The sequence below is a fragment of the Gekko japonicus genome, unplaced genomic scaffold (assembly GCF_001447785.1).
Source record: "Gekko japonicus isolate JY-2015 unplaced genomic scaffold, Gekko_japonicus_V1.1 scaffold1788, whole genome shotgun sequence".
Classification (NCBI taxonomy): Eukaryota; Metazoa; Chordata; class Lepidosauria; order Squamata; family Gekkonidae; genus Gekko; species Gekko japonicus.
Window position 1 is genome coordinate 146,038 of NW_015167589.1, and position 14,916 is coordinate 160,953.

General features: G+C 45.2%; 1 protein-coding gene across 1 annotated transcript in view; it reads left to right on the forward strand.

Annotated features, from left to right (window-relative positions):
- Positions 1–14,916, forward strand: part of LOC107112743 (contactin-associated protein-like 5) — a 279,687-nt gene that overhangs the window by 145,318 nt on the left and 119,453 nt on the right. Inside the window, exon 7 of the mRNA XM_015413933.1 lies at positions 116–286. Within this exon, the coding sequence (XP_015269419.1) occupies positions 116–286 (171 nt within the window). The remainder of the gene's footprint in view (positions 1–115; positions 287–14,916) is intronic.

Here is a 14,916-nt window from a genome sequence, read left to right on the forward strand (position 1 = left end):
CATGGACTATCCTTTTTTGTGATTTGTTAGAAGTGGGCGATTGATTCCCCCCCCCCCATTTTTTGTTGACTCCCTGATTCTGATTAACTATAGAGAAGGCTGTTGCTATTTGCAGGACAGTTCTGGAACACAGCTTCCTTCAACATTGAGGCCTCCTATCTTCACTTCCCCACCTTCCATATGGAGTTCAATACTGACATTTCACTTTTCTTCAAAACCAATGCTACGTCTGGGGTCATCTTAGAAAACCTTGGAATGAGTGACTTCATCCGAATTGAAATAAGCTGTAAGCATGCACTTATTTATTAATTTAAGCTTTTTATCCCGCCTTTCCATCTTCCTACGGGACCCTAGGGGCAGCAGAACTTGGGTTTTTGTTTTAATAATAAGAAAAAAAAAAGAATTTGGGTTCCTCGAGCATTAAAGATGTCAAAAAGAACTGACCGTTAGGGATGCTCAAACACTTGCTCATTTTGCTTAGGTCCACCAGTCACGAATAGGCTGATTTTTCTGTGATCGGTTTGACTGTTCATTATGAATGCCAGCCTCCAGGTGGGACCTGGGGATCCCCTGGAATTACGGCTCATCTCTAGACTACAGAGATTGGTTCCCCTGGAGCAGAGGTCCATCAGTGGCTATTAGCCACAAAGTATAGATAGGGACTCTGGGGCAAGTGATGCTCTGTCTTCTTGGTGCTTGGGGGGGGGGGTCAACAGTGGGAGGGCTTCTAATGTCCTGGCCCCACTGGTGGACCTTCTGATGGCACCTGGTATTTTTGGCCACTGTGTGACGGAGTGTTGGACTGGATGGGCCTTTGGCCTGATACAACACTGGTGTCTCTTATGTTCTTATGGAGAACATGGCTGCTTTGGATGGTATACTCTATGGCATTGTACCCCACTGATGCCCTTGTCCTCCCCAGGCTCCATCCCCAAATCTCCAGGAGTTTCCCAACCTGGATCTGGCAACCCTGCCCCCCCCATCTCCCACCAGTGGCCGGGGGGACCTGGTATTCCTGTTTATTGACCTCTTCATGGCTGCTGCTCCTAACCAGGCAGTACAGAGTACCTTGGTTTTTGTGCATGTGCATTCTCACAGAGCCCAACTGAGGTTCTGCTACACCCCAGCTTTGTTGCTTAACTGCTCCAATCTGCTGCCAGTTGTTTAAATAGACAATGACATCAGTCATGGGTCACATAATTCAGTCATAAACAAACACTGCACTTCAATAAAGCCCGACCCGCTGATGTTCATCTTGGTAGTCCCCAGAGGCGCGAATGCCTGCTGCTCTCGGCAGCACCTTTGTGCATGTGCAGTTTTGCAAAAACATACTGCTGACCTGTTTGGCAGGCATTTGCAGCTGTTTGGCATGGACCAAACAGGCTGAGTGATTAGCTCACATCTGACGAACATCTTCAAACATAGTAAATTCAGCTGTTGGAAACACTGTGGCAAAATGTGTTGCGACCCTAATAAAAATTGATAGGTTCACCCATCCATAGTCAAAACATATATCCATACCACCCATTTAAGATAAAGTAGGCTTAATGTAGCAGGTCGATATAACTAGGGACAAGCATCTCCAGGCAGAAGACTCTGGGAGAAGGTGGGAGTTCATAGTATGCCTTGTAAAAAATTCCTTCGTGTAATTATACATGGGTGTGTGTGGGGATACACTCAAATATCCATGGTTCCCACTAGAAGCCAAAGAATCTGGTCACACATTCCACATGTTCTTTGACATCTTGGTACTTGCCCCCTGCCACATCTTCAGCAAATAGCTGCAAGATGTAATAGTAGTTAAATGACTGAAATAAACGTGCATCAAAACTGGTATCTGGGGTAGACATTGATTGGTAGGTGAGAACACTAATGTTCAAGGTTTCAGTGAAAACAAAGGAAACCATCAGGGTTTCTTAAGAATTGTCTTCTTTCAAGAGCAGGTTGTTCTGCAGGGTGAAATTGTGTGTGTGTGGGCATGTGTGTATGCTTCAAATCTCCATAGTTCTGCTCATCTCAGTACCTGTACTGTTGTTTTGTTGCTGTTATCACCCACCCAGAACAGCTCACAAAAACAGCTGCTTTCCATGGTTGGTGTATTATATCAGTTATCAATCGTTTGTCTCTCCTGATATTAGCTGTTCTTGACTGACGGTAAATATGATTTATGTAATCTGCCTTTGGAAAGTAGTTGGCACATAAAAGAACATGAATTGAGAGATGCAAGACATGCTGAGGGTCATAATGGTTCTATAGTGCCTTGCCAATCACACAGCCTAACTGTGGGATTGAATGGCAATCATTGCCCAGTATATTAAAAAAACAACCTAATTGGTAGTTTTAACAGCTTTTATTCTGCTGATTTAGCTAGTAATTGGGGGGGGGCGCATTGTGGCTTTGGCGTGAAATAAGATCCTTCTGTTACATTCCATCAGGCCGAACAAATGTGGACAGAAGTGTCATCCTTTCATAATAGAATAACTTCAGCATGAAATGTAATAAAATAAGGCCCCCAAGGCCCTTTGATTAATAAAACCTCTGGTAGAAGCTGCAGTGCATTATCACTAGGTAATGAGATATAGTTTATTGTTAATTGCACATCAAAGTCCTATTTGGTTGACCCTTCAGTGAACTGTATTTTATTCTCAAGGGCTATTTTGTTAAAAAGCAGGGCTCCGACATGAAATGATGTTAAAAGAATACCATCTATCAAGAGGGTAGTTTAGCTTGCAACTTCTGTTTACAAGGAAAGAGCAGGTGGTGTTCAGGGAGGGAAAGTTTGGGGGCAGTTTACTCTGAATTTCATTTGACCAGCTTCTTGTGTTAGATCTCAGAGTCCATCTACTGAATGAACACTACAGATCAACTGCTGACTGAAATGGTACCTTGATCTCATGCAGAGTTTTACCACAGAGTTTTCAGTGACTCCTAAAGATATCTCTTCTGGATTTTCCACAGAAGTGGCCATGCCCTAAATAAAGCCTGGTGTCCCCCTGCCTTGTTAGAGCACACATACAGAGCACCAAGAAAAGAAAAGAAACACATTATACTTTCGTATCTGAGGCTGGGGGGATCCATAATTGCTTATGTTCATGTACTACATTGCTGGTTTGTGATTCAAATCCATGTGTTTTATTTTGGTTTCCAATGCTTTGGGACCATTACTTTCAGTGGGGAATCTATTGGAGGGTCTGGGGTACCTGTTTATAAAGATAATGGAACCAAATTTGCACAGAATATAGTCCTCCCTCTGATCTAAAGACCCCAACCCCAGTTTCAAGAAATTGGACAAAGTGGTTTGATTTTACAGACCCCAAGATGACTCTCAGTGCAAGTGCAGTTCCCTCCACTGATTCAGGGGGGGGGGGAAGCACCACCAGCATTTTTTTTAAAAAAAACCCCTCATCTGCATTAATTTCATTTTCCTACTTTTACAATGACTGACTGGCACCCCACAAAGGAGGGGGAAAGAATGAACAAGCAGAAGTGGCAGTTATGCTTTTATTATCCATGGGGGACTGTTTTGGGACCAAGACTGGAGTGGTTATTTTTTTCAATTAGATGACACCAACATCTCCAGGAAGTGGGTCAGGCCTGTAGCTAGAAAGTTTTTCTGGGGGGTGCATCGAGGGTTGCCAAGGGGGCATTTGTGGAGTTGGGGGGGAGGCAGAGACAGCGCTTAAGTGGGCAGTGACCGGGGAGGATGAGGCGCACCTGCTGGAGGAAGTGCAACCTGCCCATCCAGCTGCTTCCAAGAGCACACATCTCCGAGCTCCTCATCAGGGGGTTTGGTGGGGTGTGCTCTTGTGTGCATGCATGCGCCCCAGACCTTGCACCCCCAATAAGTTTCACAGATGCCCAAGAATGCAAGTCATCCCTCTGTCTGCAATGCCCAGTCAGTAAGGGATGCCAAGCTAGAGACCCATCCTCCTCTGCCAGCCTCACAATAGGAGTTGAAGCCAAAATGAGAGATCACGGGAAGAGGTGGAACTCCAAAAACAACATTTGTGATAAAAATAATGAAGAGTCAATAAAGATAAATTGCAAAAACATTTACTGAAGTATCTCTGTAGTTCTGTAAGGAATATCCTTCTGTCATCACTCACATGCTAACCAACCAACCCAAAGCCTTTTATTGGCATATAAATAAAGATACAGTAATCTAAATACAAAATCATGCAGAGTAAAATTAAAATTACAGAGTAAGATCCTACAAGCTAGGCTTCAACAGTACGTGGATAGAGAACTGCCAGAAGTACAAGCTGGGTTTCGAAGAGGTAGAGGAACTAGAGATCAAATTGCCAACATTCGCTGGATTATGGAGAAAGCAAGAGAGTACCAGAAAAACATCTACTTCTGCTTCATTGACTATGCTAAAGCCTTTGACTGTGTGGCTCACAACAAACTATGGCAGGTCCTTAAAGAGATGGAAACACCAGACCACCTCACATGTCTCTTGAGAAACATCAGAGAGTAACATCATAATAAAACCTAATTCATAGTATCACTTATCAGGCCATAGGACCATGGCACTGCAGAGAAACTTTGTTACTATTTCAGTTATTTCTGTATCTCGATTATCGAGCAAGAAAAGGAGCTTAAAATCATCAGGGGTCTCTAAAAATTGGCCTAATATGGGATATAGAAGATCCCGACGGGATGCCAAATAGAGAGGGCACTGGAGGAGGGCATGGGCGACAGTTTCAACACAGTCCTCCATAGAAGAACAGCACCTGCTAGGATAGGGAATCCCTTGGAATCTGCCAGATAAGATAGCTGAAGGAAGAACATTAAATCTAGCCACGGATATGTCTCACATGCTAACCAATACTGTGCAATGTGAACATTCATTTCACAATATTTACTATATCTGAGCGTGTAGCAATCCCAATTCTTATCAAATACTACTTATCAATTCTTGCTGGAAACATTCCATGTTGACTTCACAACTTCACAACTATAGAACTACAGAAATACTTCAGTAAATGTTTTTTTCAACTTATCTTTATTGACTCTTCATTATTTTTTTCACGGACATTGTTTTTGGAGTTCCACAACAGGAGTTCCACAATAGGAGTTGGCATATCAAGGAGTTGGCATATCAAGGAACCAGGGAGAGGTGAGAAAAGCCCTGGCTCCAAGGAGCTCTCTACCCACCCATCTGCAGGATAGATGCCCAACACTGCCAAGGGAGGCAGGCAGGTGGGGAAAGGGCCCTTGATCCGGTCGGCATTACCTCTTCCCCAAAGAAGCTGCAGAGCAGCTCGGCTGCCAGCAAAAAACAGCCGCGAGTTTCACAGGCCAGCCTCTATGCGACAGCCGGGCAGCCCAGGCCGGATTACTTTCGCTGACACTGTGCCCAGGGAGGCTGCCTCAAGTCACCTCTCGCCCAGTCTCTGCCACTCACTCTACTGCCTCCCGTCACTGGTACCCCACTCCCTGAGTTCCAGGGGAGATTGGGGTGGGGGGCATAGCAGAATCAGGAGGGGTGTCACCCCTCCTGCCCCTGCCTAGCTATGGCCCTGAAGTCGGTGCTGCCTGTCCACTAAAAATCACCTAAGTTTCAAGTGAATTGGACCAAGGGGTACAATTCTACGAGCCCCTGAGCAGGGCTCCCCCAGACATTGTACTTTCATAGAAACCAGGGTTCCACTCCCACAAAGGAAGGAGCTAAAGAGAATGGCGGCCCTCTTTGTCTCTTAAAGTGGTTAGCTAGGACCCTTGCAAGGATCTGATTAGAAGGGGGAGATGCCGTTGCCTAGAAATCAATGAAATCAAAGGAAAACATGAGCATATGCTGCATTGTTGGTAAACAGATGGGGAGGAAGGTTTCATTATACCAACAATCCCAGATTTGTATTACTGTTCTGGGAAATCAGCAACCTAAACCAGCTATTTTCATGTATATCTTCAGCTTGGGAATTTCATCACGCATACCTCTAGCCTTGATTATTGCGACTCTCCTCCAAGGACTTTCCTCCTCTATTTATCCATACTGTTGTTGTTGTTCAGTCGCACAATTGAGTCCAACTCATCGTGACCCCATCGACCACATCCCGCCTGGCCCTCCTCTCCTCCGCCGTCCCCTGGAGTGTGCTCAACTTCATGTTCGTTGCATCAGTAACACTGTCTAGCCATCTCATCCTTTTCTGTCTCCTTCTTCTGTGACCTTCAGTCTTTCCCAGCATCAGTGTCTTCTCCAGGGAGTGCTCCCTTCTCATTTGGGGGCCAGAGTAGTTGAGCTTCAGCTTCGATTTATCTATTTATTTATTATTACATTTGATTTACAACAACATTTCTAAAATTATGTAACAATTTAAAATTGAATTAGGGTGAAAATAATCTTATCAATACGGCTAGTAATTGCAATTACGAATTCCAAACACACAATTCACTATCCTATTTTGATGGGGGTGAAGAAAGGAGGAGTCAGGCTAACTAAAAAAAATTGTTGTCCTCAACCATAAGCCTGGTGGAACATCTCTGTCTCACAAGCCCTGTGAAACTGTGTTAGGTCCCACAGGGCATGGATGTCATTCAGCAGAGAGTTACACCGGGTCAGTGCCTGGGCCAAGAAAGCCCTGGGCCAGGGATCACCAGCAGATTCTTCTCTCTTGAGCATAATGCTCTTTTTTTGGGGGGGGGTATACCAGGAGAGGCAGTCCTGTAGGTATGTTGGTCCCAGACCATTTAGGGCCTTAAAGGTTAATACCAAAACCTTGAACCTGATCTGGTATTCAACCTGGAGCCAGTGCAGCTGGCGGAGCACAGGTTGGATATGTGCTACCAATGGAGTTCCTGTGAGAACATATGCCGCCACATTCTGAACCAGCTGTGATTTCTGGGTCGGTCTCAAGGGTAGCCCTTCATAGAGTGAGCTACAGTATTCTAATCTGGAGGTGACCATTGCATGGATCACTGTGGCTAGGTCGGGGTGAGACAGGAAAGGGAGCCAGTTGCTGGATCTGGTGTAGCTCGAGGAATACCAGTCTGGCAACTTTTGCAATCTGGGTCTCCATTGTTAAGGGGGCATCCAGGAGCACACTCAAGCTCCTGACAGTTGGAACTGGTGTTAAAGGTACAAGAGCTGGGAGTTGGCACCCTAACTCTGAATCCCCCCCCCCAACCAGCCACAAGGCCTCCGTCTTAGATGGATTCGAATGCTGCTTTCAGGTCAAATAATAATGAAGATCATCTGTGAGGGCAACCAGTGCCATCTCCATCCCATGGACAGGGCAGAAACCGGTCTAGGGCCCATATGTCTTCCATGAATGTCTGGGGCTGCTCAGCCACCACTCTCTTAATTACCTTACAGAAAAATGAGAGATTCAATACTGGGAGGTAATTGACTGGATCCATAGGATCCAAAGTTGTTTCTTTAAGAGCAGTGTTACCACAGCTTCTTTTAGTCTCCCTGGATAGACCCCCAAACTCAGGAACAGATTTATAATGTCTACTGAGGGCTGTTAGCCCAATCACTCTTTATGAGAGATAAATTGGCTTATTAATAGTTGGGTTACAGTCAATGTATACAAAGGGTGCCGCTGTGCCGATGACGCTTTAATCAAGAGACGACACTTAAAGTAAAATAACAATCCTTTTACTGAATATTTATCAATCAAACAGGGGATAATAATAAAACCATACACACATTCAAGAACTAAGAAAGTCAGATAGATTTGTTACAGCACAATCAGGAAATAACGTTGTTTCTTGAAGAATATATTTACCTCAGATGCTCCGTTCTGCTCCTAAAGCTTCCAGCAAAAGGGCAGTGGCAAAGGAATGAAAATGAGTGAAAGAAAGAGGAGAGACACGTGACTCTAGACCTGCTGGAGACACGAGAAACTTAGCCCTAGCTGCAGACTAGAACTAATGCAAGAAAGTTTCAGTAAGAGAAAAAGGCTAGCTAATAGTTCCGTGTTCTCTGTTTTAAACTTTTCTCCTGGAGGGAGGGGAACGGCTTATCCTCATTATCATAGAGCCCTTCCCAACAAGTCAGTGATTGGCCATCGTGTCAATTTAATATTAATATTGACTAACTAGTAAGGTGGTGCTTAGATTAAAGCCGGATCACGTGGAGCAGTGTCAGCAGAGGTCATCTATAGTGTCAGCGGGTCGAGTAAACAACAGATGCTACGTGTGATAAATCTTCCGGAGGGGTTCCTCTTCAGGGTCAAACTTACTATCACGGAGACATCATGTCTGAGCACGTCCCAGATACCCATTGTTTTGCTTGCTTCTTGAAGCTTAACATGCAGATAACTAGGAGCCTCTTTCCTGAGTGATGTTTGCCTTAGCTGGTTAATACTTCAGCTGTTTTTCTGTCTCCATTAGCCTTACTTTGACCCCTTATAACTCAGAGTCTCTGGTCAGCGTTTCAAGCAGTCCTTTTAATATCAACTTTATTCATGTGTAAAAGTCCAATATAAAGATCTGCTTCTATCAGGGCCTCATATCCCATCACCGCTGGCTTTCATCAGCCATGATGGAGATGGGTCTAAGAGGCAAGTGGAAGGTCTGACAACATCCAGAATCCTGTCAACATCAGCCTGAGAGAGTCAGCTGACGTTGTCCAATAATGGATCCAGAGATGGCCAAGGAGCCTCCAGTTCACACACTCTATCTATGTTGGCAGGCAAGTTGTAGTGGAGTGACAAAACTTTTTTTCCACAAAAAAAAGCTCACAAACGTCTCGCAGCTAATGACCAAATTACTAACATTTTGGGCACTCCCGGTGAGAGAGGTTAATGATCTAATTACCCTAAGTAATTGTGCTGGGCGAGAACTAGTGGATACAATGGAGGCTGCATAGAATTCTCTTTTTGCAGTCTTCGCTGCCATTTCATAAGATTTCATAAAAGTCCTACAGCCCAGACAATTGGTCCCCCCAGCTCGTGAAGGCCACAAGATCGATAATATAGCTAAAAAGACCTGTGCTGTGGCGACTATGAATATAAGGATCGATATCTACCTTTCCTATCTATCTGCGTATGCCTTTAATGTTGCTACTGCCATTCATCCACTCCTCGACACCGTACCAGAGGAGGGCAGGACTACACATTCTGCGGCTTTGTCAGAAATAGGAGGAGGAGGAGGAGGAGATTGGATTTATACCCCGCCCTTCACTACCCAAAGGTGTCTCAGAGCGGCTTACAAACTCCTTTCCCTTCCCCTCCCCACAACAGACACCCTGTGAGGTGGGTGGGGCTGAGAGAGCTCCGACACAAACTGCTCTTTTTCAGGAACAGCTGTGCCAGAGCTTGTGACTGACCCAAGGTCACATCAGCAGGTGCAAGTGGAGGAGTGGGGAATCAAACCCGGTTCTCCCAGATTAGAGTCCGCACAGTTAACCACTACACCAAACTGGTGTACCATTTGTACCATTTTCAAACAACAAATAAACTTTATCCGAAGTGTCGGCATCATCTATTGCTCTTCATCAACATGCATGGCTGAGAAATACATCACTCCAGCCGGATGTCAAGTTTAAGATAGATGGCAAAGGTATTTTTCATTCCACTACGGATGAGACCTTGAAGACTGTGGATGACAGTAGGAAAAAGGCTAGGAATCTAGCAGTATCCACTTTGACACTGCAACGCCCTTGGTACCGCCAGTGGAAACCTTACTACACCAAATGCCAGCCTTCTTCTGCTACCGCCTTGCATCAGAGACATAGACCTTCTGACTCCCATCAGGTCAAGCAGAAGTCCAAGCCTTCTGCACCTAGGAGACCTCAACAGCCCAAGCAGTCCATTTGACCATCTTGATCGCCTACCACCTCCTCCGTCCTTTACCCCTCCCATATGGACCTGTCTTTCCCCCTTCCTTCCAGATTGGGAAGCTATTACCACCGACAACTAAGTCCTGACCATCGTACGAGTGGGATATGCCACAGCATTCATTTTGCCCCCAACCTTCCATCACTTCATCATCACACCTCCAACTCCATCTCTCTGTCTCAAGGCTGATACACTGCTCGAGAAAGGGGCCACTGAAGTCGTGCTGGAGGCGCAACAAACTCTAGGCTTCTACTCCAAGTATTTTGCCGTTCCCAAGAAGGACGGTGGTGTTTGGGCTATCATGGATTTTCGAGATCTGAACCGGTTTGTACACTGCAAAAAGTTCTGAATGGTCACTCTCCAATCAATCCTCCCTCTCCTTCCGAAGAAAAGATCGCTGGCATCTATAGATCTTCAGGCCGCTTATTTTCACATTATCATCTGCCCTCAACATTGGTGGTTTCTCCGCTTTGCGACTGGACCCGATCATTACCAGTACAGGGTTCTTCCGCTCGGCCTCTGTGCGGCTCCATGTGTATTCACAAAGATGATGGCAGTTGTAGCTGCAGAACTTCATCGACTAGGGACCATCCTTTATCCCTATATCGACAACTGGCTTCTTGTGGCTCCAACAAAAACCCAACTCGAATGGAATGACCATTGCACCCTTGCTCTGCTCCGTGACCTGTGACTTTGTGTAAACCTGTCAAAGTCTGCTCTCCAGCCTACTCAGGAATTACAATTCCTAGGGGCTCTTCTCAGTACCACTAATGAGATGGCCTTTCTCTCAGAGTCCAGAGCCCGAAGCATTATGTCTTTGGTATCAACTTTCTTTCACCAGCCACAACAGTCTGCCCGCTCCGTCATAAGACTTCTGGGATATTTCACCTCAACAGTTTTCATTGTCCATCAGGCCAGGCTTAGGATGTGCCCCCTCCAGCTCTGGTTCCTTTGAAGCTTTGATGTTCAACAACAACACTTGGACACAGTACTCTGTGTTCCTCCCCAGATGCTTTCCACGCTCACTTGGTGGTTTCTCCTGCAGCATCTCCTGTTGGCCATGCCCTTTCGTCATCCACCCCCGGAGATCTGCCTGTCAACGAACGCCTCCCTCTGGGGTTGGGGAGCCCAGTGTGGGACTCTGTCCACAAGAGGAACTTGGACTCCTCGAGAGGCAACTCTCCACATCACCACTTTAGAATTTCTGGCAAGCCCTGATGTTGTTCCGCCCCATTTTGGCTGGCAAGGTTGTCCAAGTCTCTTCAGACAATGTGGCCACTGTTTTTTACATAAGCAAGGTGGGACCGCCTCCATTAATCTTTGCCACGCTGCTATGCCTCCCTGGGATTGGTGTCTTCAACACTCCCATCTCGATATCGGCCATACATATCCTGGGTGTCCAAAATATAGATGCAGATTTCCTGACTTGCGCTGCTCCCCAGGAAAATGAATGGTCTCTACACCCCAGTTACCTAAAGACTGTTTTTTGTAAATTTGGATGCCCGAATGTGGATGGTTTTGCAACATCAGAGAAGGCTCAATGTCCTCTGTTCTTCTCTCAAGGCTGACCATTGTTCCGAACTCTCAGAGATGACTTCCTTCCCAGTTTTATTTCTTCCCTCCATTTCCTCTGATCTCAAGGGTTCTGCACAGGGTTGTGGTGGACACCACCTCCTGCATTCTAATCACTCCATGGTGGCTGCATCAGTCATGGTTCCCAGTCAGTTCCTCCATCTACCTCCCGAGCCCAATCTCCTATCTCGGGACCAAGGCAAGATCCTCCACCATGATCCGGCTTTCTTCAAACTCACAGCGTGGAGGATTCTTCAATGACCTTCCCTCCTGCTGTTTCAGAGGTGCTGCTAAATGCCCGGAAACCCTCCACTCACCACACATATCGAAAAAAGTGGCTGAGGTTTGCAGCCTATGCCTTACAACACTCCTTTGATCCTCATCAAGCATCTCTGACCGATATCTTCTCATATATACTCTCCCTATAGGATTCTGGTCTTGCCTACTCCTCTATGAAGGTCCACCTTGCTGCTATCTCGGCACATCACTCCCACATAGACCATGCCCCAGAGAGCAAAAGGCTCAGAAATGATCTGATCTATACCAGTCATTATTCACTTAATTTTGATTAAGAATACTAAATAAAGTCACCCACTCTTCCTTTGGGTATATACAAGGATTTGTCATGTTCAGTTAACTGCTTCAATTAAGCAGTGCACAAAGCTCAAGACAACATCTGGCCATTTTTCTTATGAAACACATCTTCTTTTAACTATCTGAGCAATTACCTTTAAGGGCCTCTAATCTGTTAGCCTAGAAAAACAAGCATCTATAGCCTTCTGGCCTTTGCAAAGGTGGATTGTACATGTTCCAGCACAGGTGAGTGATTTAAGAAGCAGGATAATTCCATGACAATTATACCAAATTCTCCTAGCTTGATTTTACTTCTCTTTAAATTGTTAGAGAGGGAACATTTCTACTGATATTAGTCAGAGTCAAAGATAGACTTTTAAAGTCTGAATAAACCTCTCTGGTTGTTACTGAACACACATTTTGAAAACTCGGTGATACTTCTCTGGGGTAAGGGGTAAGAATTATTCCTTCCCCCATAAGACAAATGACGGAAGACACAACATTCAATCTGATGAGAGTAATCAAAGAAGGTACTGAGTCCTGATGCACATTATGTGAATTTTGAATCAGGCAGCTGAGAAATGACTGATCCAGTAAGAATGGGACAGGATACTTTACAGACCCAACAGAGTCCATGGGAAAGAAATCCATGGAAACCTGTTCAATAGGTAGAAATGCAAAGCTTCTGTCAGATGATGGAAACGAAGGAATTTCTTATTTACATTGCAGCAAGCACTAGAGGTGGAGAAGTAGGAGGTTGTGGTTTATAGACTGTAAAGGAGCTGATCAAGTTTGGAGAACTGGGAGGTTGTGGTTATAGAGAATAAAATTGGAGAAGTGGGAGGTTGTGGTTTATAGACTATAAAGGTTGGAGTGATCAGATTCACTCATCACATTTTTAAAATTCAGGTAACAAATGTTACAGTTCTCAACACTCTGTAGTGTTTAGACTTTTCTTTACATTGGTTTCATGATGTAGCCAGAGCTGATCACTAGCATGTATCTGACGAAAGGACCTTTGACTCTCAAAAGCTCATATGCTGAAAATCTTGTTGATCTCTAAAGTGCTACTGGACTTGAATTTACCTATTCTACTGAACATGTGAAGCTTTGGGACTATTGGTCCATCTACCTCACTATTGCCTAAGCATCTATCCAAGACTCAAGCAAATATCTGTCTCCTTCCCCTATTACCTGAGATCCTTAAAATGTAAACACCAGGAATTAAACCTGGGATTTGTGCATGCAAGCCATCTGCTCTGCACTGGGCTATGATTTTACAAGGTTTAATCTTGAAGGAAGTGAGGATCATTCGGGGAAGGAGAACAGCCAGGGTGAAAAATGACACCCAAACCACTGGAGAGAGAGAAAACAACAGCTTCTACTATTGGGGAAAGTATAGTGCATTGATTTTGTGAAATGTTATAAAAAATTTTGGAGCCACCGAAAAAAAAATTGTGTGAAAATATTTGGTATAGCCCTACCAAGATTTATCCTTAAGGGCTACTAATGATTTGTAAACATTATTTTGCAGCTTTGCAGGCTGTGGCTGGTTGGCTTCAGCTGAGCAGGTTGAAGCTAAATCCGGCGAAGACGGAGGTCCTGTGCCTGAGTCGGGGGGGTCCTAGTGCCAGCGTCGGGGGTTAGGAGTCTGGGGGTGCTCTTGGATGCCTCCCTGACAATGGAGGCCCAGGTAGCGGCCACTGCCAAATCAGCCTTTTACCATCTTCGGCTGGTTCGGCAGTTGGTGCCCTTCCTTGACCGCTGTGACCTGGCGATGGTGATCCATGCGACAGTCACCTCGAGACTTGACTACTGTAACGCTCTCTACATGGGGCTGCCCTTGTCTCAAATCCGGAAGCTGCAGCTAGTGCAGAACACCGCAGCTAGGCTGTTGATGGGCTCTCCACGGTGGGAGCACATCCAGCCAGTGCTTAGGTCACTGCACTGGCTGCCTATAGCATACCGGATTCGTTTCAAGGTGCTGGTGCTTACCTTTAAAGCCCTATATGGCCAGGGTCCGACCTACCTGAGGGACTGCCTTTCCCCATATATACCCCAGAGAGCACTACGGTCTGGGGCCCAACACCGGTTGACCATTCAGGGCCCCAAGGAGGCAAAGCTCACCAGCACTAGGACCAGAGCCTTTTCGGTGGCGGCTCCCTACTGGTGGAATGAGCTCCCGGAGGAGATCAGGGCCCTGCGGGACCTTGTGCAGTTCCGCAGGGCCTGTAAGACGGAGCTCTTCCACCAGGCTTTCCAATAGGAGCTGCCACCACTGTTTCCACCAATGGTCCTAGTGACGACGGGGACCTGAGATCTAGTCCTGGATATCGCTAGGCTTCTGGCACAAGGGATGATGAGTGGCGTAATAAAGTAGTATGAGATCTGGAAGCATGCCATCTAATATGTCTACGATATGCACTTTAGTAGAAATTGTTAATGTATGTTTTAATGCATTGTTTATGATATTTTATGGAATTTTAAGTTTTTGTATGTTATTTAGGTACACTGTACCGCAGTGTTAGCCGCCCTGAGCCCGCTTGCAGGATGGGCGGGATACAAATATAATAAATAAATAAATAAATAAATAAATAAATAAAATAAATTATTGAAAGAAAAAGTTAGAAGAAGAAGAAGAAGAAGAAGAAGAAGAAGAAGAAGAAGAAGAAGAAGAAGAAGAAGAAGAAGAAGAGCTGTTCAGTCTTGGATCAACTAATTAACATCCTGCCCCTAAATAACCAATGCACTAGGTGATTAATATAACAACTAAATTGATTAAAGCTTGCAGCCCTGATTGTGATACATAAAACAGTAAAAACATTGCTTCAGACTTTTGCAATATCTTATGATTTTTCAGCTATTATACCACACTGTTTGCCTCAGACCTTTCAGTCTAGCTCTAATTCCTTCTCCTTGCCCTCCTCTCAACAGAGTGCCGATCCTGATGTCCCATCGTACAGCACTAGCCATTAAGAGGCATGAA